Source organism: Apodemus sylvaticus, chromosome 14, assembly GCF_947179515.1.
Source record: "Apodemus sylvaticus chromosome 14, mApoSyl1.1, whole genome shotgun sequence".
NCBI classification, from domain to species: Eukaryota; Metazoa; Chordata; class Mammalia; order Rodentia; family Muridae; genus Apodemus; species Apodemus sylvaticus.
This window is the reverse complement of record NC_067485.1, coordinates 72650718-72677425: the sequence shown is the minus strand read 5'-3', so window position 1 is coordinate 72677425 and position 26708 is coordinate 72650718. Positions and strand designations below refer to the sequence as shown.

At 38.6% G+C, this 26708-nt stretch overlaps 3 protein-coding genes across 10 annotated transcripts in view; 1 reads left to right on the top strand and 2 right to left on the bottom strand.

The window, feature by feature from the left end:
* The window catches only part of LOC127665122 (ankyrin repeat domain-containing protein 26-like), a 922395-nt gene that overhangs the window by 182716 nt on the left and 712971 nt on the right, over positions 1 to 26708 (top strand). The window contains exon 13 of the mRNA XM_052157533.1: positions 9257 to 9371. Within this exon, the coding sequence (XP_052013493.1) occupies positions 9257 to 9371 (115 nt within the window). The remainder of the gene's footprint in view (positions 1 to 9256; positions 9372 to 26708) is intronic.
* LOC127665125 (ankyrin repeat domain-containing protein 26-like) overlaps positions 1 to 26708 on the bottom strand; it is an 870635-nt gene that overhangs the window by 369344 nt on the left and 474583 nt on the right. The window lies entirely within an intron of this gene.
* The window catches only part of LOC127665128 (coiled-coil domain-containing protein 3-like), a 738150-nt gene that overhangs the window by 667803 nt on the left and 43639 nt on the right, over positions 1 to 26708 (bottom strand). The window lies entirely within an intron of this gene.

Here is a 26708-nt window from a genome sequence, read left to right as displayed (position 1 = left end):
TAAGGATCCAGAGTCTAGAAATTTCCATGTTGGTTTTGAGAAGGTCCCTATTTTCTCCCTGAGCTTCTGTTTCCTTAGGACAAATGAATTCCTGTATTGTTGTGTTTTGTTTCATTTTTCCTGCAAAATTCTCTTCAAGAAAGACAACAATGCCTAGAGCATCAGTGTTGCATTCTGCAGCTGGGTGACCTAGTCTACCTTGCCCTTCTGCCCTGAAGGCACATGAGTTCTTCCCAGGCCTCTAGTTTTTGAAGGGTTGGGTGGTGACAAGAAGACAGCCCTAGCCCAAACCCTAGTTGGATTAACTTTGGCTCTTGCCATTACAGACAAGGAATTAAGAGAGGAGTACCTCATGTTTCCACATGGTGGTGAGATTTTATTATGTCTTCTGAGTACAGAGGCATGGTTTTAGAGCTCTGGTGGTCTATCCTCAGGGGAACCCAAAGGAAGGAGGTCAGAAAAGGATACAGTCCCTCTCCTTGAGAGGCCCCAGGGCCTCCTTAGTGTCCTGAAACCATCTCTTCCCACAGGTCTGGTCTCAGTGTCTCTGGAACTCAGGAACTCTGGAATCTCAGGTCACCAGGATTACAAAGTCAGTTCCTTTATCCCCAAGCCCAATTTGAGCTTGTCTTCAGTCTGCTCCCAGGAGACCATTTCTGTGTCCATCTTTGACTTCTGGGATGTGCCAGACCCATCTAGGGCACAAGAATACTGTCCACAGTCATCTTGGCTGTTTTTCCTGTGGGACCTGAGGATGATCTTGGCCCTTGAATCTGGATTGCCTGAAATCTGAGAACCTCAGACTGTGAGCCTCTAGATTTTAGTGGCTGCTTCTATTTCTCTAGGTATTACAGAACTATTTAATTTGTTTCCCTGATTTAACTTTGGAAAGTATCTATCTAGAAAATCATCCATACCCTTAAGATTTTCCAAATTGTTGGAGAAGATCCTTTTCCAGTAAGACCTGATGACTTTTAAGTTTCCTCAGGGCCTGTTCTTAGGTTTCCCTTTTCATTTCTGATTTTATTAGTGTGGATATTGTCTTTCTGATGTTTATTTAGTTTGGATAAGGGTTTGTTTATCTTGTTGATTTTCTAAAAGAACCAGCTCTTGGCTTGGCTGATTCATTGTCCCGTTGTCTTTGTTCCTAATTAATTGATTTCAGTCCCGAGTTTGATTATTTTCAGTGTCTAATTTTTGGTGTGGTAGCTTCTATTTCTAGAACTTTAAATATAGGTGTATATTTAAATTGTTATTATGAGAACTTTACATTTATTTTAACGAACACACTTAGGGCTATGATCTTTCCTCTTAGAACTGATGTTGTTGTGTCCCATAGAATTTGGTATGTTGGGCCTTCACTTTCATTTAATTTACAAAGGCTTTGATGTCTTTATTTCTTCTTTGACCTACTGGCCATGAAGTAGAGAGGAAGAAAAAGAAATAGTTGCTCTTGTCACTGCTTCTGATGTCACCAAAGTCATCTTCCTTGTCTGGTGACTCCAGCCAAATCCCCATAGACCATAGTGGGCAATCAGTGACTTTTTCCCTTAGAGATGAAGGCAAACAGAGGGCAGGGTGACTGGCATCCTTTAGAAAAAGTGTCCATGGAGAATAAACCATTTGATATTGTCAGGGTGACTGACATGTTTTAGAAAAAGTGTCCTTGGAGAATAAACCAGTGCATATTTGAGGAGGCTCCAACAAATTCTTGGCCTATCAAAGCCAAGGTCATGAGAAGTTGAGCTAGTAAGCTAATTTCCCAGATCAGGTCTTGTGCATGAATAGAAAGCTTGCTGAGAACCTCTATCACTGCTGCTGGATCTAGGCTTTCCCATTGGTCAGAGTGCACATGCCTGTGTTTGGATGTGTTGCTTGGCAACACTAGGAGAGATGTCAGTTGACAGGAATAACTGCCTGGACTCTTTCCTACTAAGCTTGCTTGTGGGTGCTTTGTCCTGGTGTTGCTGGCAGTGATGACAAGACTCACTTGCAGATCTATATCAGTGTGTTGGTTCTGAGGGTAGCCAAGAGCCAAGAGGGAGGGGAGGGGTCCTGGTGACTTGGGGTGACTCTGGGTGGGTGGGGAGCTCCACCATGAGCTCCTTGTGCTGCTGGAATCAAAGGCCATCTTCCCCTGGATCTTGTACCAGTCAGAGGGAGTCCTTTCCAGGCCCTGGAAGACTGTGTTGGGGTGGTACTAGCATCTCTTCCCTCAGAAAGATCAAAAGCTACAAAGCCTTCAGCAAGATCCATAAGGCTGCTGCCCAGGGTGATGTTGCCATGATAGAGTGCAGACTCATACTTAGGAAAAATGACACCAATGACCAAGACAGCAATGACAGGTATCTGGGGGTCAGGGGAAAGGGGCAGGCTGGGAGGCAGGTGGAGAAAGAAATGTGTCAGCTTCCCTAAGTGGCCCCAGTGTCTAGGAGTAGGAGGAACTGCCAATGTTCGCAGGGCTACTGACTAGTATGCTGACCTTTGTCGCTGAGATTTCATGGTAATCTCAGTGCTTGGCAGTTATTCCACTGCTCTGGGAAGTGGGGTGGGGAAAGGGCGGAAGGCCCTGCTGACCTAGAGCTATTCACCACAAAAAGCCACTGGTTCTTGAATTTATTAATGTTGTAGTATCCAGTCCTCCTCTTTTCTGTGACTGATGTACCTGTTTTTCTCCCAGGCACTATAGTAGGTTGACCTCATTTCATCCACATGTCATTCAGTTTATTATATACACAAAATAAATAGACACAATCATTTTAGTTGCAGTTTGCTGAAAATAAGATAGAGAATATGTTTATTTCAAATACAGGCTTTCTTTCCATTTATATAAGTTTTCCTTCCAGAGGTTTAATAACTGAAGTCATAATAATGAGCAGGAAAACCTAACTTTAGAAGTTAAAAGCTGTCCATTTAAGTTGATATTGACAGTTGTCTTTCTGCATATTGCTTTTATTATATTTAGGTATGTGCCTTGAATTCCTAATTGCTCCAATACTTTTAACATGAACGGGTGTTATATCTTGTCAAATGCTTTTTCAGCATCTAATGAGATGACCATTAATTTTTTTCCTTGAGTTTGTTTATATGTTAGTGAATTTCATATATTGAACCAACCTTGTATCCCTGGGATGAAGGCTACTTGGTTATGCTGAATGATGGCTTTGATGTGTTCCTGGATTCAGTTTGCTAGTATTTTATTGAGTATTAGTCAATGATGATCGTAAGTCAAATTGATCTGAAGTTCTCTTTCTTTATTGGGTCCTTGTTTGGTTTATGTATCAGAGTAATTGTGGCTCCATAGAATTGATTAGGTAGTGTTTTTATTGTTTTAATTAAATGGAATACTTTGAGGAGTGTTGGCATTAGCTTTTCTTTGAAGATCTGATAGAATTCTGCCCAGAAGCCATCTGGTCCTAGGCCGTTTTTGTTTGCCAGTTTTTTAATGACATCGTCTATTTTCTTAGGAGATCTCAGCCTATTTAGTTAGTTTACATGCTCTTGATTTAACTTTAGTATGTTCTACCTGTTTAGAGAAATCATCAGTATCATTTAGATTTTCCAGTTTTGTTGAATGTAGGCTTTTGTAGTATGATCTGATGAGTTTTTATGGTATTTTTATTAGATATTTTCTTTATTTACATTTCAAAATTTATCCCCCTTCCTGGTTTCCCCTCTGAAAATATCCCATCACATTCCCCCTTCCCCATGCTCACCAACACACCCACTCCTGCTTTCCTGTCCTGGAATTTCCCTATTCTTGGGCATCTAGCCTTCTAAGGACCAAGGGCCTCTCCTCTCTTTGATGTCCAACAAGGTCATCCTCTGCTACATATTCAGCTAGAGCCATGGGTCGCTCCATGTGTACTCCTTGGTTAGTAGTTTAGTCCCTGGAAGGTCTGTGGAGGTAGTGGTTGGTTAATATTGCTGTACCTACTATGGGGCAGTAAGCTCCTTCAGCTCCTTCGGTCCTTTCTCCAGGTCCTCTATTGGGGAATTTTTACATAGTCCAATGGTTAGCTGAGAGCACCAACCTCTGTATTTGTCAGGTACTGGCAGAGACTTTCAGGACACAGCTATATCAAGCTCCTGTCAGCAAGCGCTTGGCATCCACAATAGTGTCTTGGTTTGGTGACTGTATGTGGGATGGATCCCAGGTGGGGCTGTCTCTGAATGGCCTTTCCTTCAGTCTCTGCTCCACAATTTGTCTCTCTGTCTCTCTTACAATGGGTATTTTTCCAGGACTTTCGGGGAGTGGGGGGGCTAGAAAAGGGGAAATCATTTGAAATGTAAATAAATTATATCGAATAAAAAAAAAATGCAATGATCAAAAAAAAAAAAAAAAAAAAAAAAAAAAAGAAGGACCAAATTATCCACACTTTGGTCTTCTTCTTCTTGGGACTGATTTGTTCTGTGAATTATACATTGGTTGCTCCAAGCTTCTGGTCTAATATCCACTTATGAGTGAGTGCACACCATGTGTGTTCTTTATGATTGGGTTACCACACTCAGGATGATATTTTCTATTTCCTTCCATTTGCCTAAGAATTTCATGAATTCATTGTTTTTAATCGCTGAATAGTACTCTTTTTTTTTTAAAAAAATGTTCCAGATTTTCTGTATCCATTCTTCTGTTGAGGGGTATCTGGGTTCTTTACAGCTCCTGGCTATTTTTTCTTTGTTTTTTTTTTTTTTTCTCGAGACAGGGTTTCTCTGTATAGCCCTGGCTGTCCTGGAACTCACTCTGTAGACCAGGCTGGCCTCGAACTCAGAAATCCGCCTGCCTCTGCCTTCCAGAGTGCTGGGATTACAGGCGTGTGCCACCACCACCTGGCTCAGCTCCTGGCTATTATGAATAAGGCTGCTATGAACATAGTGGGGCATGTGTCCTTATTACATGTAGGAGAATCTTCTGGGTAGATTCCCAGGAGTGGTATAGCTCGGTCCTTCCTAGGACTATGTCCAATTTTCAGAGGAATTGTCAAACTGATTTCCAAAGTGGTTGTACCAGCTTATAATTCCACCACCAGTGGAGGAGTGTTCCTCTTTCTTCACGTCCTCGCCATCACCTACTATCACCTGAGTTTTTGATCTTAGCCATTCTGACTGGTGTGATGTGGAATTTCAGTGTTGTTTTGACTTTCAATTCCCTGGTGGCTAAGGATGTCAAACATTTCTTTAGGTGTTTCTCAGACATTCAGTATTCTTCAGTTGAGAATTCTTTGTTTACCTCTGTACCCCTTTTTTATAGAGTTATTTGGTTCTCTGGAATCTAACTTCTTGAGTTCTTTGTATATATTGGATATTAGCCCTCTATCAGATGTAGGGTTGGTAAAGATCTTTACCCAATTTGTTCATTCCCATTTTGTCCTATTGACAGTGTCCTTTGCCTTACAGAAGCTTTGTAATTTTGTGAGGTCTCATTTGTCTATTCTTGATCTTAGAACATAAGTTATTGGTGTTCTGTTCAGGAAATTTTCTGCTGTGCCCATATGCTTGAGGCTTTTCTCCCCTTCCTCTTCTATTAAATTCAGTGTGTCTGGTTTTATGTGGAGGTCCCTGATGCACTTGGTCTTGACCTTTGTACAGAGATATAAGAATGAATCAATTTGCATTCTCCTACAAGTTGAACTAGCACCATTTTTTGAAAATGCTGCCTTTAGCCGGGCGATGGTGGTGCATGCCTTTAATCCCAGCACTTGGGAGGCAGAGGCATGCGGATTTCTGAGTTCGAGGCCAGCCTGGTCTACAGAGTGACTTCCAGGACAGCCAGGGCTATACAGAGAAACCCCATCTTGAAAAAACAAAAACAAACAAACAAACAAACAAAAAAACCAAAAACCAAAACAAAACGAAAATGCTGTCTTTTTTCCATTGCATGGTTTTAGCTCTTTTGTCAAAATCAACTTACCATAGGTGTTTGGGTTGGTTTCTGGGTGTTTAGTTCTAATTCTTTGGTGTACCTGCCTGTCATTGTACCAATATCATGCAGTTTTTATCACTAGTGATCTGTAGTATACCTTGAGGTCAGGGATGGCAAGTCTGACAGAGGTTCTTTTATTGTTGAGAATAGTTTTCGCTATTTTGGGAATCTTTTTTTATTCCAGATAAATTTGGAAATTGCTCTTTCCTACTTTATGATGAATTGAGTTTGAACTTTGAAGGGGATTGCAGTGAATCTGGAGATTGTTTTTGGTAAGATAGCCTTTTTTCGCTATATTAACCCTGCGAATCCATGAGCATGGGAGATCTTTCCATCTTCTGAGATCTTCAATTTCTTTTTTCAGAGACTTGAAGCTCTTGTCATATAGAACATATAGACTTGCTTGGTCAGAGTCACACCAAAGCTATTTTATATTATTTTTGACTATTGTGAAGAGTATTGATTTTGTAATTTCTTTCTCAGCCTCTTTATCCTTTGAGTATAGGAAGTCTATTGATTTGTTTGAGTTAATTTTATATCAATCCACTTTGCTGAAGTTGCTTATCAGGTTTAGGAGTTCTCTGGTGGAATTTTTGTGGTCATTTAAGTATACTATCATATCATCTGCAAATAGTAATAGCTTGATTTCTTCCTTTCCAATTTGTATCCCTTTAACCTCTTTTTGTTTTCTAATTGCTCTGGCTAGGACTTCGCATACTATATTGAATAGGTAAGAGAGTCTCTGGTGAAAAGTCTGCTGTAATTCTGATAGGCCTGCCTTTATATGCTACTTGACCATTTCCCTTACTGTTTTTAAAATTCTTTCTTTGTTTTGTGCATTTGGTGTTTTGATTATTATGTGACAGGAGAAATTTCTCTTCTGGTACAATCTATTTGGAGTTCTGTAGACTTTTTGTAAGTTCATGTGCATCTCTTTCTTTGGATTAGGAAAATTTTCTTTATGATTTTGTTGTAGACCTTTACTGGCCCTTTAAGCTGGAAATCTTTGTTCTCTCCTTCCTATACTTACAATCCTTAGCTTTGGTCTTCTCATTGTGTTCTGGATTTTCTGGATGTTTTGGGTTCATAACATTTTGCATTTTGCATTTTCTTTGACAGTTGTGTCAATGTTTTCTGTGGTATCTTCTGCACCTGAAATTCTCTTTTCTATCTCTTGTATTCTGTTGTTGATACTTGCATCTATAACTCTTTATTTCTTTCCTAGATTTTCTATCTCCAGAGTTGCTTCCCTCTATTTTTTATTAATTCCCTTTTCATTACTGATTTTATTAATTTGGATACTTTCTCTGTGCCCTCTGGTTAGTCTGGCTAAGGGTTTATCTATCTTGTTGTTTTTCTCCAAGTTACAGTTCCAGGTTTTGTTAATTCTTTGTATAGTTCTTTTTGTTTCTACTTGGTTGATTTCAGCCTTGAGTTTATTTATTGTTGTCTATTCCTCTTTGGTGTGTTTGCTTCTTTTTGTTCTAGAGCCTTCAGATGTGCTATTAAGCTGCTAGTATATGCTCCTTCCAGTTTCCTTTTGGAGACATTCAGAGCTGTGAGTTCTGCTCTTAGAATGGCTTTCACTGTCTCCCATAAGTTTGGGTAGGTTGTACCTTTATTTTCGCTGAGTTTGTGAAAGGCTTCCATTTCTTCTTTGACCAAATGTATCGTTGAGTAGAATGCTGTTCAGTTTCCATGTTTATGTGGGCTTTCCACTGTTTTTGTTGCTATAGAAGACCAGCCTTAGTCTATGGTGATCTGATGGGAGGCATGTTATTATTTTAATCTTCTTGTATCTGTTGAGGCCTGGATTGTGAGAAGGTGCCATAAGGTGCTGAGAAGAAGTTAGATTATTTTGATTTAGGATGAAATATTTTGTAGATATCTGTTAAATCCATTTGGTCCATAACTTCTATGAGATTCTCTGTGTCTCTGTTTATTTTGTGTTTCCATAATTTGTATATTGATGAGAGTGGAGTGTTGAAGTTCCCCACAATTATTGTGTGAGGTACAATGTATGCTTTCAGCTTTAGTAAAGTTTCTTTTATGAATGTGGGTGCCCTTGCATTTGGAGGATACATGTTCAGAATTAAGAGTTCTTCTTGGTAGATTTTTTTTCCCTTGATGTGTATGAAGTGTCCTTCCTTATGTTTTTTGATGACTTTTGGCTGAAATTATTTGACTTTCAACCAAAAATGAGGATGCTTCATTCCTGCCTGGGAAGCAGAAGAAAGCACTCATGTGGGGCAAAGAGACGGAGGCATGTAGGTGGGAGAGGGGTCAAGTGAAACAGAAACATGATCAGGTGTTAGAGGTTGGGGGAAACAAGACAGAAGCCCTGAGGGCCAGGAGAAAGAATGGAAACAGTTAATATGGGGAGGTAGGAGTGAGAAGTACCCCATAAATTTACCAGAGACCTGGGGGACAGGAGCCCAGCATGGCTACTTTGTGAGAGGCACAACAAGCAGCTGAAAGAATCAGATGCAGATACTTATACCCAACCAATGAACAGGAGCTGAGGACCTCTGTGGTGGAATTAGAATAAAGCTGGAAGAAGCTGTAGAGGAGTGCTTCTCCATAGGAAGACCAGCAGTCTAACCTGGTCTCATCTAACCTGGACCCCCGAGATCTCTCAGGCTCTGAGCCATCAACCATTCACCAACCGATATGAGGCCCATAACACATATTTACTTTTCATTGTGCTGGGTAAATGCTTAATGATTTTGTAAGTACATACATGAATACCAGCAGTTTGAAAATACAAAGGTTATATTCTTTGACAACTTTATTCTCTCTTAGGGAGAAAGTACAATATACAGTATTGTATATATTATTCATTGGCCACTGTCAAACACATTTCTGGTACATTTTGGATTTTATCCTTAAGATCAATAACTCATCATGAAACTTTTAAGATTGAGAGGTTATTTGGTTTAAATTTATAGGTTATAGTTCATTATAATGGGAAAATCAGAGACAGGATCTGGTCATAACCACATCCACAGTCAAGAAAGGAATGAATCAAAAGCAACCAATGATTTCTTTTTCTTTTTTATTTGTTTTTTAAATTTATGTTCATTTCAAATGTTATCCCCCTTCTCAGTTTTCCCTCCACAAATCCCTCATCCCACTCCCTCCCCCTTCTCTGTGAGGGTGCTCCCTCACCCACCCACCCACTCCTGCCTCATAGTTCTGCCATTCCGCTACACTTGGGAATCTAATCTCTACATTTCTTTGAATTGGCTGCTCCAAGTCACTGATAATTACATGAAGAACTGTGGGTTTTGACCTAGTTTTGGAAAAATTCTTAACAAGTCTTCATTTTCACAGAAGTATTCTGCACTATGCCTGTGTGTACGACCAACCCAATGTGGTTGCCCTCCTAATAGAGTGGAATTGTGGCATTGATCTCCGTGACAGTGACAACATCGCATCACTAATTAAGGTAGAAAGCAGCCAACAGTTTCAATGTGACACAGATTGTAGTGGCATTCTGGGAATAAACATGATCTCAACTAAATGCAAATAATTAGTGAAACCTATGAAATTTTTGTTTTTCTCATCTTTCCAATGCATTTCTTGATGCAATACCCACAGGCTTCACAGTACAAGTGTGAAGAATGTGTGGCTATGTTATTAGAACATGGTGCTGATCCAAATGCAATGGACATCAGTGGGAACACAGCACTGCACTATGCTTTTTGGCATAACAGCACCTCAATGACAGTCAAACTGCTGGCGAGCCATGCTGACATCAGTATAAGAAATGAGGCACAGAATACACATATTTGTTTTACAGATTATTTGCTACATACTTTAAAATATTACTTACATTGGGATCCTGATACAGGTTTGACATAAGATTATCTCCAATGCTAAATGTAATAAATGGATTTTATAAGGCTTCTCTAGATGAGTCAGATTTGATGGGAACTCTTTCCCAAGCTTTCCTTCCCCAAAACACTGCATGCTCTCTCTCCTTTACTCTTCTGAGGACCATTCTAAAGAGAATTACTACCTCCATCCATGGCAATTCTGAAGGTCGTTGCAATTTCCTTATGTGTACTCTCTTACCTGTAGCCTTTTGGGATTTCATGGCAGACATTTTGTTTCAAATGGTAATAAGACCTAAATTATGAATTAAATGACATAGGTATCAAATGTACTGTGATGGCTTATGAAGAATGGATCTGTGTGAGAGCACTTGTGTGAGACTGTCAAGGATGTGGCTTACCGAATCTCAGAAGGCGTGAGCACTACTGTGTCTCACATGTGATATACTATTGTGAAATATCAAGTTTTCAGAGTTAAAAATTGTTATTGTTTTATAGGATGGGTTCACACCATGTACACTGTCTCTAATAAAAATCAATGACAACCTGGCAAAACTTTTAGAAGACCAGAAAGAAAAGATAAATGAACTTGATGAATTAGACAGGTAAAATTTTAATTCTTTTATTTTTATGTCTTTGTGGGATTCTATAGTGTGTACAATCCCTGAAGCCCTGTTGCTGGAGTTTCTAATGTCATTAAATAGGTATAAAACCACCACATAATACAGATATTGTAATTGTTTGCCTAGATTTGGCAGTTCTAGCACGGTACTAACTTATTCACCAGCTGTGAGAATCCGTGCTTCTTGAGGTTTCTCCTGGCCAGGAGCTCCTGGTTCATGGTGTTATTTTCTCAACTTCCTTGATCCTCTCTTCACCCTACACCTTCCTCTTCTCCTACTACCTAACTTGCCCCGCAGTATTGATTCTCCCTTCCTACATTTCCCCTTCACTGCCCAATCACTCACTGGCTGAGCTTTTTAAAGTTTAGATTTTAAGTCTATATTGTAATATTTCATTAAAAATGAAGATCTTTTTTTCATATCAATTGGCCATTTTAATTCCTTTGATGAGGCTGCTTTTTGAAATTTATAATGATTTTTTTAATTTTATTCGATATATTTTTTATTTACATTTTAAATGATTTCCCCTATTCTGGTTCCCCACTCCCTGAAAGTCACATAAGCCCCCTTCCCTCCCTCTGTTCTCCCACCCATCCCTTCCTACTTCCCTGTTCTGGTTTTGTCCTATACTGCTACACTGGGTCTTTCCAGAACTAGGGGCCACTCCTCCGTTCTTCTTGTACCTCAATTGAAGTGTGGATTATGTTTTTGCATATTCCAGTTTTCCAAGCTAATATCCACTTATTAGTGAGTGCACACCATGATTGATCTTTTGAGACTGGGTTATCTCACTTAGTTTGATGTTCTCCAGCTCCAATCATTTGCCTAAGAATTTCATGAATTCATTGTTTCTAATGACTGAATAGTACTCCATTGTGTATATATACCACATTTTTTGCATCCATTCTTCTGTTGAGGGATACCTGTGTTCTTTCCAGCTTCTGGCTATTATAAATAGGGCTGCTATGAACATAGTGGAACATATATCCTTATTACCTGCCGAGGAATCCTCTGGGTATATGCACAGGAGTGGTATAGCGGGATCTTTTGGAAGTGACATGCCCAGTTTTCTGAGGGACTGCCAGACTGATTTCCAGAGTGGTTGTACCAATTTGCAACCCCACCAGCAGTGAAGGAGTGTTCCTCTTTCTCCACATCCTTGCCAACATCTTCTGTCTCCTGAGTTTTTAATCTTAGCCATTCTGACTAGTGTAAGGTGAAATCTCAGGGTTGTTTTGATTTGCATTTCCCTGATGACTAGTGAAGATGAGCATTTTTTAAGATGTTTCTCCGCCATCCGAAGTTCTTCAGGTGAGAATTCTTTGTTTAGCTCTGTACCCCATTTTTAATAGGGTTATTTGGTTTTCTGGGGTCTAACTTCTTGAGTTCTTTGTATATATTGGATATTAGCCCTCTATCTGATGTAGGGTTGTTAAAATGGCCATTTTGCCAAAAGCAATATACAGATTCAACACAATACCCATCAAAATCCCAACTCAATTCTTCATAGAGTTAGAAAGAGTAATTCTCAAATTCACCTGGAATAACAAAAAACCTAGGATAGCTAAAACTATTCTCAACAACAAAGTAAATTCTGGAGGAATCAGTATCCCTGACCTCAAGCAATATTACCGAGCAATAGTGTTAATAACTGCATGGTATTGGTACAGTGACAGGCAGGCGGATCAGTGGAACAGGATTGAAGATCCAGTAATGAACCCACACACCTATTGCCACTTGATCCTGGACAAAGGGGCTGAAAACATCCAATGGAAAAAAGATAGCCTTTTCAACAAATGGTGCTGGTTCAACTGGAGGTCAGGATGCAGAAGAATGCGAATTGATCCATCCTTGTCTCCTCGTACTAAGCTCAACTCCAAATGGATCAAGGACCTCCATATAAAGCCAGACACTCTGAAGCTAATAGAAAAGAAACTGGGGAAGACCCTTGAGGACATCGGTACAGGGGGAAAGTTCCTGAACAGAACACCAATAGCTTATGCTCTAAGATCAAGCATTGACAAATGGGACCTCATAAAATTACAAAGTTTCTATAAAGCAAAGGACACCATCAAAAGGACAAATCAGCAACCAACAAAAATGAAGATCTTAAACATTTAATTTTAAAAATCTGTCTTTCATATTAATTTATTTAAAAGTGCTATATTAAATGAAAGTACATTTTGAAAATAATTTCTTCTCTTCAGTGACTGGTTTCTTCAAATATTTCCTTATCTTTGCTAGTGAATGCCTAACATTCTCAATACTCATAAGCTTGGCAAATGGGGATTGCCTTAAGATTTGATCAGCCTCAGTAATAGGACATCCACAGACAAGGCTACATAGAACAATCAAATCTACACATACGTGCACACACACACACAGACACACACACATGCGTGGTGCTACCTAATCAAGCACATTCACACACATGTAAACATACCCATGCATGCACACACACACACAGAGACACAAACGCACACATATTCTATTGGTCATTGAGTCTATCTTTATTTCAGTAATATGTGCCTTTATAGATTGTATAGGTTTTGCATTTAAATATGAAAACCATTGGAGAAACATAGGTTAAACAAAAAACAGGACTCTGGTTCTCCTCCAAGTATTTCTACTTCATTCAAGACACATAGGAAGTTTTAATGTTTGCTATTTTATGTGGACTGGAACTGGTAGGACATATATATATATATATATATATATATATATATATATATATATATATATATATATATGTATAAAAGCTGAATGAAGTTTGTAAATTTCATGCTTTGATATCCCCTAGTACTACCCCCAGAAAAATAACTTACACATTTATTCTTAAATTTCCTACATTTTATCTTGCAGTTTGTTTCAAATGTTTCCTGGAACTCACTGTACCATTTTTGGAACAAGTGAAGGCATGAGTTCTTTTTTATATGCTTTCTTGATTTGAAATGATGATGGCTAATTCTGTGTTGCAAACCTTAGTTTTGCACCAATGACAGGGATGGATTTCAGACCATTTTCAGTTCAGGTATCAAAATTATGTGAGTCAATAACTAGACCCCAGCGCAGCCTATAGGATGGAGCCTATTTGGAACTGTTTTATTCTTCCCTTCTGCCGGGGACAGACCAGGGTTCCAGGCACCCTCCTGTTTCTGTCTCCCTAGTGCTGGGTTCCTAGTGCACACAAGGTTACCACATGTGGCTATGTTTTGTCCCCCACAACTTCTGACAAATCAAACTCAGGCCATCATACTTGCAACTTCAGAACTTCAAAACTGAACTGTTGTGCCAGTCCATGTCTTTTTAGATTTAGAAAATAAAAGTGCTTTCTACAAGATTCCTCAACATTGAAGATGTTGCGGCAGGAGAAACTGGGAATTTTGGCTGTGAGATACTTTCTCACGTAAAACTAGTTGAAAATCTCACATTATTAGGTATAGTTTTTATTAAAGTGGGATAATAATTTATTGTCATCTATTTTGTTTAAACCTACTTGAAGATGAAAAGTCATTTTCATAGCGTAGTATGGAATAAATTATGGTTCCAGAATTTCTGAGTATGAATTCAAAACTCTGTCACATATTCACATGGTCTTTCTGTGTTACATACAATTATAGAATCTGACATATGTTGGAATTAAAATAAATTTACAGCAAGTCCAATGCTTAGAACAATGCACGATAATTATATAGTAAGGCCTAAGAACAACTAACCCTTCCATTCATACAGGTAGTTGACACATATAAAGAGTACAGTAGAGTTAATAAGGCAGGTTTTACTAAATATGAGAATATCTAGTAAACATTTTGCTGAGAATAACTTTGGAAATGTTGGCAATTGATAATTACCTCTATCAAACAAAGCATAGAATATTATGTTTTCCCCTTATCTTAACTATTATAATACTTGATCAAAATTTATTATTTTAAAATTATTAATATTATCATCATTATTACTTTAAAATGTATGCAAATACGTATACTTGTAGTTTAGTATGCTGACATGACTGCAGGTGGCTGAAGAAGGCACAGGTATATGTCTCTGCATCTGAAGTTAGAATTGGTTGTGAGCCACACAGCATGGATTCTGGCTACTGAACGCAACTCCTGTGCAGAAGCAATACCTGCTGTTAATTGGAGCTGTGTCTCCAGTTGTAATTTCCATCTTTTTATGATTATAGTAGAGGCATAATTTGTATATCAGTGTTTCTCTTCTTGTCTACAGCTTATTTCCTTTATAGAAAATTACTTAATTTTTGAACCTGGTAAGTTTTATGCATAGGGGAAATAAACATTTTTTGTGTTTTATTTTACAAATTTAACATTCATCTGAAAGTATTTCATTTTTTGTAGGTCTTCAAAGAAAACCTCCAATGAAAAGGGAGAGGTATGCAAAAATTAATTTAAAATCATATATATTAAGATACAGGATAAAGGTCAAAGTAATACATAATTAAGTGACTTAGAAATATAATATAAAATAATATAAAAATTAAGATTCTTTTTCTTACATTCAAATATTTCTTTCCAAAACAGTTTTAAAACTCACCAATAGTAAAGGTGTGGTTCCTGTCAAACTCAGGTCTTTCAGAAACATTTTGCTTGTTTCTTATATAAAACATGGGTATTTGTCTCTTCTTTATAGTGTATGGGGTACCCAATGTGCCGATATCTGAAATTGCTATTATACATTTTATAGGTCAAAGAACAAGGAAATCATATGTTTGGCCTTAATGAAGAAACATCATCATCTGAGGGAAACTCAGAGGACAGTAAGGTGTTCAGTTGTGACACTGTTTTGCATCTTATTGAACAGCACATCAGGCAGACAAAAGGTAGGGGGTTTTCCATGCAGCTCCTGTATGTGCTATTGATGAAGGTGAATTGACCATGACATAGGCATGCTTGATATCAAAGAACAGAAAACTAGTCTAAACAGCTGCCAGCAAGCCTTCAGAGCTTCAGTGAGCAAGCTTGACCCCATGGCCTTGGGATTGTTACATTAGACTCATGCGTTTCAACAAAATGGAACAGGCCAGTCAGCCAATACATTAAATTGGTGGGGTGTGCCTTTTCATTACTTCTTTTTAGTTTGTTTGATTTTTTTTTTTGAACCAGGGAGTGTGCTTGTCTTCTTTTCTTTTCTTTTCTTTTCTTTTCTTTTCTTTTCTTTTCTTTTCTTTTCTTTTCTTTTCTTTTCTTTTCTTTCTTTCTTTCCTTTATTATTTGTACTTTATTTAATTTTATTAGATATTTTCTATATTTACATTTCAAATGTTACTCCCTTTCCAGGTTTCCCCTCTGAAACCCCCTATTCCATCCTCCTCCCTCTGTGCATTAACTCACCACTCCCACTTCCTGTCCTGGCATTCCCCTACACTGGAGCAATGAGTCTTCACAGGTCAGAGGGCCTCTCCTCTGATTTTCTCTCTTTTTTATTGAATATCTTCTTCATTTACATTGCCTATAGTAAAACATTTCCCAATTTCCCCCTCCCCAAGGACCCCCAACTCTCCTCCCTCCCCCTGCCTCCACATATATGCCCCTCCAACTGGCACACTCCTACCCCCACCCATCAGTTTCCCTTTGTTGGGGCCTCTGTTGAGCCTTTACCTGATCAGGGACCATTCCTCCCACTGATGTCCAACAAGGCCTTAGGCTGCCACATTTTTGGTTGGAACCATGTGTACCCCTTTGTTTGATGGTTCAGTCCCTGGGAGTTTTGGGGCATCTGGGTGGCCAAAATCATTGTTCTTCCCATGGGGCTGTAAACCCCTTCAGCTCCTCTGGACCACCCTCTACCTCCTCCATTGGGGACCCCATGCCCAGTCCAATAGTTGGCTGCTAGCATCTGCCTCTGTATTTGTAAGACTCTGTCAGGGCCTCAGGAGACAACCATAGCATGCTCCTTTTGGTATACACTTCTTGTTGTCCATAGTAGTGTCAGGGTTTGTTGACTGTTTATGGGATGAATCCCCAGGTAGGGCAGTCTCTGGGTGGCCTTTACTTCAGTCTCTGCTCCACACATTGTCTCCCTTATTGTTCCTGTGAGTATTTTGCTCTCTTTCTTAGAGGAACCAAAGCACCCTCACTATAAGTCACTATAAGATCCATTTCTGGATCTTCAATACTATTCCACTGATCTTCCTGCCTGTCTGTATACCAATACCAAACAGTTTTTATCACTATCACTCTGTAGTAGAGCTTGAGGTCAGGGATGGTGATTCCCCCAGCGTATCTTTTGTTGTAAAGAATAGTTTTTGCTATCCTGGGTTTTTTTTTTATTATTATTCCAGATGAATTTGAGAATTGCTCTTTCTAGCTCTATGAAGAATTGATTTGAATTTTGATGGGGATTGCACTGAATCTGTAGATTGCTTTCGGCAAGATGGGCATTTTTACAATATTGATCCTGCCAATCCATGAACATGGGAGATCTTTCCATCTTCTGAGACTTTCTTTTTTTTTATTGATTATCTTATTTACTTTTCATTTTTATTATATATTTTTATTTTCTATATTCTTTGTTTACATTCCAAATGATTTCCCCTTTCCCAGATCCCCCCTCCCCATATGTCCCATAAACCTTCTTCTCTCCACCCCTTCTCCAATCACCTCTCTCCTTTTTCTCTGTCCTGATACTCCCCTCCAATGCTAGATCAATCCTTTCCAGGATCAGGACCCTCTCCTTACTTCTTCATGGGAGTCATTTGTTATGCTAATTATGCCTTGGGAATTCAGAGCTTCTGGGCTAATTAATATCCACTTATCAGAGATTACATTCCATGTGTATTCTTTGTGATTGGGTTACCTCACTTAGGATGATATTTTCCAGAACCAACCATTTGCCTCAAAATTTCGTGAATTCATTGTTTTTAATTGCTGAGTAGTATTCCATTGTGTAAATATACCAGATTTTCTATATCCATTCCTCCATTGAGGGACATCTGGGTTCTTTCCAGCTTCTGGCTATTATAAATAAGGCTGCTATGAACATAATGGAGCATGTGTCTTTATTGCATGCCAGGGAAACCTTCGGATATATGCCCAGGAGAGGTATAGCAGGGTCCTCCGGAAGTGTCATGTGCAGTTTTCTGAGGAACCGCCAGACTGATTTCCAAAGTAGTTGTACCATCTTACACCACCAGCAGTGGAGGAGTGTTCCTCTTTCTCCACATCCTCACCAATACCTGCTGTCTCCTGAGTTTTTAACCTTAGCCATTCTGACTGGTATGAGGGGAAATCTCAGGGTTGTTTTGATTTGCATTTCCCTGTTGACTAATGATGTTGAGCACTTCTTAAGGTGTCTCTTGGCCTTCTTTGATTTCTTTCTTCAGAGACTTGTCATAAGATCTTTCACTTGCTTCATTAGGGTCACACCTAGGTGTGAAATACTATCTGGGACTATTGTGAAGGGTGCCATTTCCCTAATTTCTTTCTCATCTTGTTTATCCTTTGAGTAGAGGAAGGCTACTGATTTGCTTGAGTTAATTTTATATCCAGCCACTTAACAAAAAGTTTTTATCAGCTTTAGGAGTTCTCTGGTAGAAGACTTGGGGTCACTTAAGTATACTGTCATATCATCTGCAGACAGTGAGATCTTGACTTCTTCCTTTCGAGTTTGTATACTTTTGACCTCCTTTTGCTGCCTGATTGCTCTGGCTAGGACTGCAAGTTCTATATTGAATAGATTGGGAGAGTGTGGGCAGCCTTGTCTGGTCCCAGATTTTAGTGGGATTGCTTCAAGTTTCTCTCCATTTAACTTGATTTTGGCTACATCAAGTTAGTCTGTCTGTATACCAATACCAAACAGTTTTTCTCACTATCGCTCTGTAGTAGAGCTTTAGATCAGGGATGGTGATTCCCCCAGAATATCTTTTCTTGTGGAGAAACGTTATATTGCTTTCACTATATTTAGGTATGGGCCTTGGATTCTCAATCTCTCCAAGACTTTTTTCATGAAGGGATGCTGGATTTTGTTAAAAGCCTTTTCAGCATCTAATGAAATGACCATGTGGATTTTTTTCCTTTAGTTTGTTCATGTAGTGGATTACATTGACAGATTTCCATATATTGAACCATCCCTGCATCCCTGGCATGAAGCCTAGCTGATCATGGTGAATTATAGTTTTGATGCATTTTTGGATTTGGTTGGCCAGGATTTTGTTCTGTATTTTTGCATCAATGTTCATGAGGGAGATTGGTCTGAAGTTCTCCTTCCTTGTTTGGTCTTTGTTTGGTTTAGGTATAAGCATTATTGTGGTTTCATAGAATGAGCTGGGTAGTGTTCTTCGAATTTCTATTTCATGGAAAAGTTTAAAGAGTATCGGTATTAACTCTAATTGAAGATCTGATAGAATTCCCTGCTAAACCCCTCTGGTCCTGGGCTTTTTTTTTGATGGGAGACTATTAATTACTGCTTATATTTCCTCTAGACTTATAGGACTATTTAGATGGTTTATCTGATCCTGTTTTAGCATTGGCACCTGGTGTGTATCTAGAAAGTTGTCCATTTCATCCAGATTTTCAAATCTTGTTGAGTGTAAACTCTTGTAGTAGGATCTGATGATTCTTTGAATTTCCATAGTTTCTGTTGTTATCTCTCCCTTTTCATTTCTGATTTTAATAATTTGGATACTATTTCTGTACCCTCTGGTTAGGCTAGCTAAGGGTTTATCAATCATGTTGATTTTTTCAAATAACCAGCTCCTTGTTTTGTTGATTCTTTGTATAGTTCTTTTTGTTTCTGTTTGGTTGATTTTGGCCCTAAATTTGATTATTTCCTGTCATCTACTACTCTTGGGGGTATTTGTTTCCTTTTGTTCTATAGCTTTCAACTGCACTGTCCACCTGTTAGTGTAAGCTCTCTCCATTCTCTCTTTGGAGGCACTCAGAGCTATGAGTTTTCCTCTTAGCACTGCATTCATTGTGTCCCATAAATTTTGGTGTGATATGTCTTCATTTTCATTAAATTCTAAAACGTCTTTAATTTCTTTCTTTATTTCCTCCTTGACCAAGCTGTTGTTGAGAAGAGCATTGTTCAAGGTCCATGTGTATGTGTATTTTCCATTGCTTTTGTTTGAGCTTTTGTCGAGCTTAAGGCTGTGATGATCTGAGAAGATAAATGGAATAATTCCAACATTTCAGTTATCTCCTAAGGCCTGTTTTGTGACCAATTATATGGTCAGTTTTGGAGAAGGTACCATGAGGCACTGAGAAGAAGGTATATTCTTTTGCTTTGGGGTGGAATGTTCTATAAGTATCTGTTAGATCCATTTGGTTTATAACTTCATAACTGTATCTCTGTTTAGCTTCTGATTCCATGATTTGTCCATTTTTGAGAGTGGGGTATTGAAGTCTCCCACTGTTATTGTGTGGGGTGCAATGTGTGCTTTGAGCTTTATTAGTTTCTTTTATGAATGAGGGTGCCCTTGCAATCAGAGCATAGATGTTCAGAATTGAGAATTCATCTTGGTAGACTTTCCTTTGACCAGTATGAAGTGTCTCTCTTTACCTTTTTTGACAAATTTTGGTTGAAAGTCAATTTTATCCGATATAAGAATGGCCACTTCAGCTTGTTTCTTGGGACCATTTGCTTGGAAAATTGTTTTCTAACCTTTGACTCTCAATTACTGTCTTTGTCACTGAGGTAGGTTTCTTGTATGCAGCAAAACATTGGGTCCTGCTTACATATCCAGTTGTTAGTCTGTCTTTTTATAGGGGAATTGAAAGCATTGATATTAAGAGATTTTAAGGAAAAGTGATTGTTCCTTACTGTTATCTTTATAGTTAAAGACGAAATTCTGGTTGCATAGCTATCTTCTATTGGGTTTGTTGAAAGATTATCTTATTGATTTTTCTATGGTGTGGTTTCCTGCCTTGTGTTCGTATTTTACACCCATTATCCTTTGCAGAGCTGGGTTTGTTGAAAGATATTGTGTAAATTTGCTTTTGTCATGGAATGTCTTGTTTTCTCCGTCTGTGGTAATTGAAAGTTTTGCTGGGTATAGTAGTCTGGGCTGACATTTATGTTCTTTTAGAGTCTGTATGGCATCTGCCCAGGCTCTTCTGGCTTTCATAGTCTCTGCTGAGAAGTCTGGTATAATTATGATAGGTTTGCCTTTATATGTTACTTGACATTTTTCTCTGACTGCTTTTAATATTCTTTCTTTGTTTAGTGCATTTGGTGTTTTGATTATTATGTGACAGGAGGAATTTCTGCTCTGGTCCAATCTGTTTGGTGTTTGGCTTCTTGTATCTTCATGGACATCTCTTTCTTTAGGTTAGGGAAGTTTTCAACTATAATTTTGTTGAAGATATTTACTGGGCCTTTACGATGTAAATCCTTGCTTTCTTCTATAGCTATAATCCTTAGTTCTGGTCTTCTCATTGTGTCCTGGATTTCCTAGATGTTTTGTGTTACAAGCTTTTTGCATTTTGCTTTTTCTTTGAATGTTGAGTCAGTGTTTTCTATGGAGTCTTCAGCATCCAAGATTCTTTCTTCTATCTCTTGTATTCTGTTGTTTATGCTTGCATGTGTGACTACTGAATTCTTTCCAAGGTTTTCTATCTTCAGAGATGTCTCACTCTGCCATTTCTTTATTGATTCTACTTCCATTTTAAGATCCTGGATAGCTTTGTTCTGTTCCTTCACTTGTTTGTTTGGTTGGTTAGTTTCTCCTGAAATTCTTTAAGGAATTTTTGTGTTTCCTCTTTAAGGGCTTCTACCTGTTGACGCATGTTTTCCTGTATTTCTTTTAGGGATTTTTGTGATTCCTCTTTAAGGGCTTCTGCATGTTGACCCATGTTCTCCCATAATTCCCTATGGGATTTTTGTATTGCCTCTTTAAGGGCTTCTACCTGTTGACCCGTGTTCTCCCATATTTCTTTAATCAACTTTTTGTGTTTCCTCTTTATGGGCTTCTGCCTTTTGATCTATATTCTCTTGTATTTATTTAAGGGATTTTTGTGCTTCTACTGGTTGACCCATGTTCTCCTATATTTCTTTAAGGGAGGTATTTATGTCCTTCTCGAAGTCCTCCATTAGCAATATGAGATGTGATTTTAAATCTAGCTCTTGCTTTTCTGATGTGATGGAGTATGCAGGATTTGCTGTTGTGGTAGAACTGGGTTTTAATGGTGCCATGCTGCTTTTGTTTCTGTTGGTAATGATCTTGCATTTGCCTTTGGCCATCTCATTATCTCTGGTGTTAGCTGGTCTTGCTGTCTCTATCTTCTCTGTCCTACAAGCCTGTGTTTCTGTACTCCTGGGATTCCCTTTCTCTCCAATGCCCTGCATACAGCTGGTTCTCCAGGATGTATCAGGTGATGCAGTCTCTCCTGTGGCAGACTTGGCAAGGGTCAAATGCCCTATAGGCTGCTATTTCTCAAATGTTCTTCTGCTGCCAGATCTTGAATGGTCTGCTGATGCTGGTTCTCAAATGCCCCACTTCTGCCAGTTCAAATGCCCTACTGCTGTCTTTTCTCGATGACCTGTTCCTGCCAGTTCTCAAATGCCCTGCTCTTGCCCATTCTCTAGAGAGTATCTGGAAGTAGGCTCCTCCCCATGTTAAAAGGGGTGCAGGTCTACCACACCTGATGGAATGGGTTGGGGGGAGGATGAAGGGGCATAAGGGAATGGTATAAGGGAAGGAAGGGGAGTGGTGTTCTGCGGGTTGTTGGGTAGTGTGTCCCAGAGCAGTTCTGGGCCTCTGGGGGTGTGGGGTGATACTTACCTGATAACCTACTCCTGCCAGTTCTCTAGCAAGTATCAGAAAGTGGGATCTTTCCCCTGTCAGACGTGGCATAGGTCTACCACATCAGATGGAACTGGGTAGTGGCAGTGGAGTGGACCTCTCCTCTCATTGATGTCTGACCAGTCTATCCTCTGCTACCCATGTGGCTGGAGCCATGGGTCCTTCCTTGTATACTCTGGTTGGTGGTTAAGTCCCTAGGATATCTGAGAGTACTGGTTGGTTCATATTATTGTCCCTTCTGTGGGGCTGTAAACCCCTTCAGCTCCTTAGGTCCTTTCTCTAGCTCCTGCATTGGGGACCCTGTGCTCAGTTCAATTGTTGGCTGAGAGCATCCCCCTCTGTACTTGTCAGGCACTGGAAGGACCTCTCAGTAGACAGCTATATCAGGATCCTGTCAGCTAATACTTGCTGGCATCCACAATAGTGTCTGGTTTTGGTAAATGTATATGGGATGGATCCCCAGGTGGGGCAGTCTCTGGATGGTCTTTCTTTCAGTCTCTGCTCCACACTATGTCTCTGTATTTCCTCCCATGGGTATTTTGTACCTCTTCGAAAGGAGGAACAAAGTATCCACACTTTGGTCTTCCTTCTTATTAAGCTGCATGTGGTCTCTGAATTATATCTTGGGTATTCTGAGCTTCAGGGCTAATATCCATTTATCACTGAGTGTATACCATGTGTTTTCTTTGGCAATTGGATTACCTCACTCAGTATGATATTTTCTAGTTCCATCCATTTGCCTAAGAAATTCATAAATTTATTGTTTTTTTTTTATAACTGCTTCTTCATGTGGCTGGAGGACTGAAGCAGCTCTCTGGAGTCACTTTGGTAAAGGATGCTGAATCCTTTCATGATGGCTCTGCCATATATTTTTAGGAGACACTCTAAGAGTACTGCTTGTGTTTTATTGCCTCCTCTCTTGTACTTGGCTTATGTTAACATTTCCTTCTATAATTTTAGAAAAAATATTTTATTTTGGTTAAGTGTGTGTGTGTGTGTGTGTGTGTGTGTGTGTGTGTGCATATCTGGGTGTGAGCATCTGTTTGCATGCACAGACTAGAAGAGAAGTTCAGGTGTCCTGCTCTATCATTATCCTGCTTATTCTGTGAGATGGTACCTCACTGAGCTTGAAGGTAGGTTGGCACATGAGCACCAATACTCTTGTCTGCTGCTCTCAAAGTGTGGGCTTATTGGCTCATGTGTAGTCATATGTGTTTTTTTTTTTTTGTATGGAGATTTGGACTCAGGTTCTCATGGTTGCACAGCCAATATCCAAAGATTCTTAGATAGTTCCCTTTAAAGATGATGTATTTAATGTTTATCTGCTAAGATGTTTTACAATATTATGGGGTGTGGGTGTTAATGTATTTTTGTATGTATTTTGTGTGCACAGATATGTATCTCTCTCTCTCTCTCTCTCTCTCTCTCTCTCTCTCTCTCTCTCTCTCTCTCTCTCTCTCTGTGTGTGTGTGTGTGTGTGTGTGTGTGTGTATGTATGTGTGTGTGCTTGTAATGCATGTTCCTCAATTCCTTCCTTCTATTTCTTTTGAAATAGAAACTCTCACTTATGCCAAACCTAAGCAATTCATTTAGGTTGGCAGGCCAGTGAGCTCCAGGTATCCTCCTGTCTAGGCCTCCCTTACAGTAAGATGACAGAATGTACCATTATGCATAGCTTAAAAAGGAATACAACAACAAAACAAAACAAAACAAAAAAAAACAAAAACCGCTAAGTTATGAGTACTGGGGTACAAATTCAAGTTAGAATAGCTTGCATTACCAACACTTAAATGACTGAGAAATCTTGCCTTTCCTCACCATTTTAAATGATATGCCAACATTGTGTAAGCTTAGATATTTTAATTCTACTTTAATAAGGGTTTTCAAGTGTTTCAATGAACTTTCTAGCCCACCAGCCAAAGGTAGAATAAGTGGGTATGAACCTGTTTAAAAGTAGGTCTTTGGATGGTAATTCTAATCTCCTTCCTCGGGATAACATCACTCCAGTTCATTAGTCTCAGGATACCAACAGTTTAGTACAAAAGTGTTACCAAAAAAAAGAGTCAGTAATGGTGGCACGATTCAGCAGAAGATACCAGGCCTCCCCTGAGTTGTCATGAGTCAGCAGAAGCTCCAAAGACCAGCTGGAATGCCAGGAGTTTTCTGACATGTCTCTTTCAACAAAGTCAAGATCAGTATAGAGGCAAGACCAAGGCAGAGTTGCATAGCTAGCTAGGCAAGCCCCTTATCACTGCCTTTGTGTTCTACTTATAATCTCTCCAAGCATGACTTGTCCTCCATTGGGTCCTGTTTCAGCAAAACACCATGTGAGTTTGCATCATATGGCAAAACCAGAGAGCCACATTTCAACATTTTAAATATACACAAATATTGTCTTTCTCCCAAAACATAACTTTCCAACACACTGGTGAGTGCAGGTTATACCAATACTCTAAAGAGTTGTTAAGACGAATTTTGTGTGTTTGCTGTACCATATATTTTGGAAAAGATACATAAAAATTTTGAGAAGCCACTTAATATATGGAGAAATTTATTGAAAATAAAAGCTGCCCCTATAGGATTTATCTACATCATGTGGCATTTTCCTCACAGGTCTATGAGCCTTGAGTTTACCATGTGGTAACCAGAAATGTCATGAAATGTGATCAGTTTTATATTATGCATCTTAGCATTTATTTATATTCTTCCCTTATACAAGACTTTGTAACTTAAGTTTTTTAAATTTAAATTAATACCCATATCTCTGTGTCCTTATAGCAGTGTACATTTTTAATTTAAATTAATACCCTTATCTGTGTGTCCTTATAGTAATGTAAGTTTTTTCATTTAAATTAATGCTCATATCTGTTGTCCCTATAGTAATTAATGGCAAACTATTTAACTATGACAGATGAACTCATGACATACATTTATCTATTTTATTATTTTATTTTTATTTATTATTTATAAATATTTATATGCAACTAATATATGATTAATATAATATATTAAATTATGTTTATGATTTTGTTTTATCTGATTTGATGTCAAAACCTAGTTTCATTTCTTTATCATTTTAGTCTGTAATGATTGTTTTATCTTTCTTCTCCATTACGTTCTATCCATTTTTCTGACTTCTATATATGCATTGCATATTGCTTATAAATAGTTTGATCCCTCCTTTGTTGTTTGTATAATTATTAGGTAAGCCACAACAAATATTATCTTTCCTATTCCTTAGATGCACCCAGCATATTGCTTTTTCTCTATTCCTCAAGCATGACAACACTTTTTGCTAACTATGGTCATGTAAGTTATTCCTTGTTCAGTCTAGCCTATGGGAAGACATGCCCTCTTCCTGGCATTGTGTGAACACTGGTGTTGTCCTCTAATTGTGTGAGATGTTGTGTCCCTCAGCCCCAGGATATTTCCTGGAATTCCCATGTTGGTATGTGCTCTATAGTATGTTCCAGATGGCCTAGTAACATGCCCAGAGCATCCCCTCTTCTTTGTGTCTATTTTCCAGACTTCTGGCCTGTGATTTCTGGCTGCTTTCTTCACCAAATAGCTTATCTGCACAGCTCCAGGAGTCTGGAAGAGTCAGAACAGCTTTGTCTTCATCATATTCTAACCTAGTCTGTACTATCTCATAGCACAGAGATAGAAAATTGGGATAATATCATCAAACTATTTTAGTGCTTTTTAGCTAACAATTTATGTCATATCTGAAGTATATAATCTTCAGTTTTTAAAACTTTTTTTCTGATTTGTGTTGTTTGAGGTAGGAATCAAAATCAGTACTTTTACTTGACCTGGTTTAGAATTGGAGGAAAGTAGCTTCTGCGCGCCTGTTGTAGACTACTGGCAATGTGCCTCTTCACACTCTGACCAACTGCTTCTTGTTCTTACTTCATGCCTATGCATCCCTTCCATTAGGGCATATTCCTGCATGCTTATTCAACATTAAAACTTTGTTTGACTTCAGCATCATCTGAGTCTGTAATATCTGGTCTTATGTCTTTTTTGTCTTCTCTACTAGGTCTTAAACGAAACACCTTAACTGTCTTCTATTCATATCTGCAGAATGTACCATGTCTTCCACTGTGTGGGTCTTCAGGATACCCTTCTAGAGTGCATCATGTTTAGGTGAAACTCTAATCTGTTTTATTTATCAAAAATGCTGCTGTACTGTAATTGTGCTTTTTCTCCAATACAGGTACGCAATCTGTGATCCTACTGAAAATCTGGGGTATATTTTATTCATATAAAAGATCATTAGAGTTTGAAAAACTTAAATTTGAACTAATTGAAGAAGAAAATGAACGTATAAGTAATGATATTATTGTACTGCAAGAGGAGTGGTCTCAACTAGAGATTGAAAATGTTGAACTGCAAGATGAGATATGCAGTTTGAGGTAGATGTCCCAATTTTAGAGAAATATTTTAACTGTTTTCATTAGAGCATATATAGAACATTTGTAGTATGTCACTAATTTTGTAAGTGTTCTGAAAGGGAAAAACTTTTCATATTTGGGTTTTATTATTATTATTTTTGATAGATATCTTTA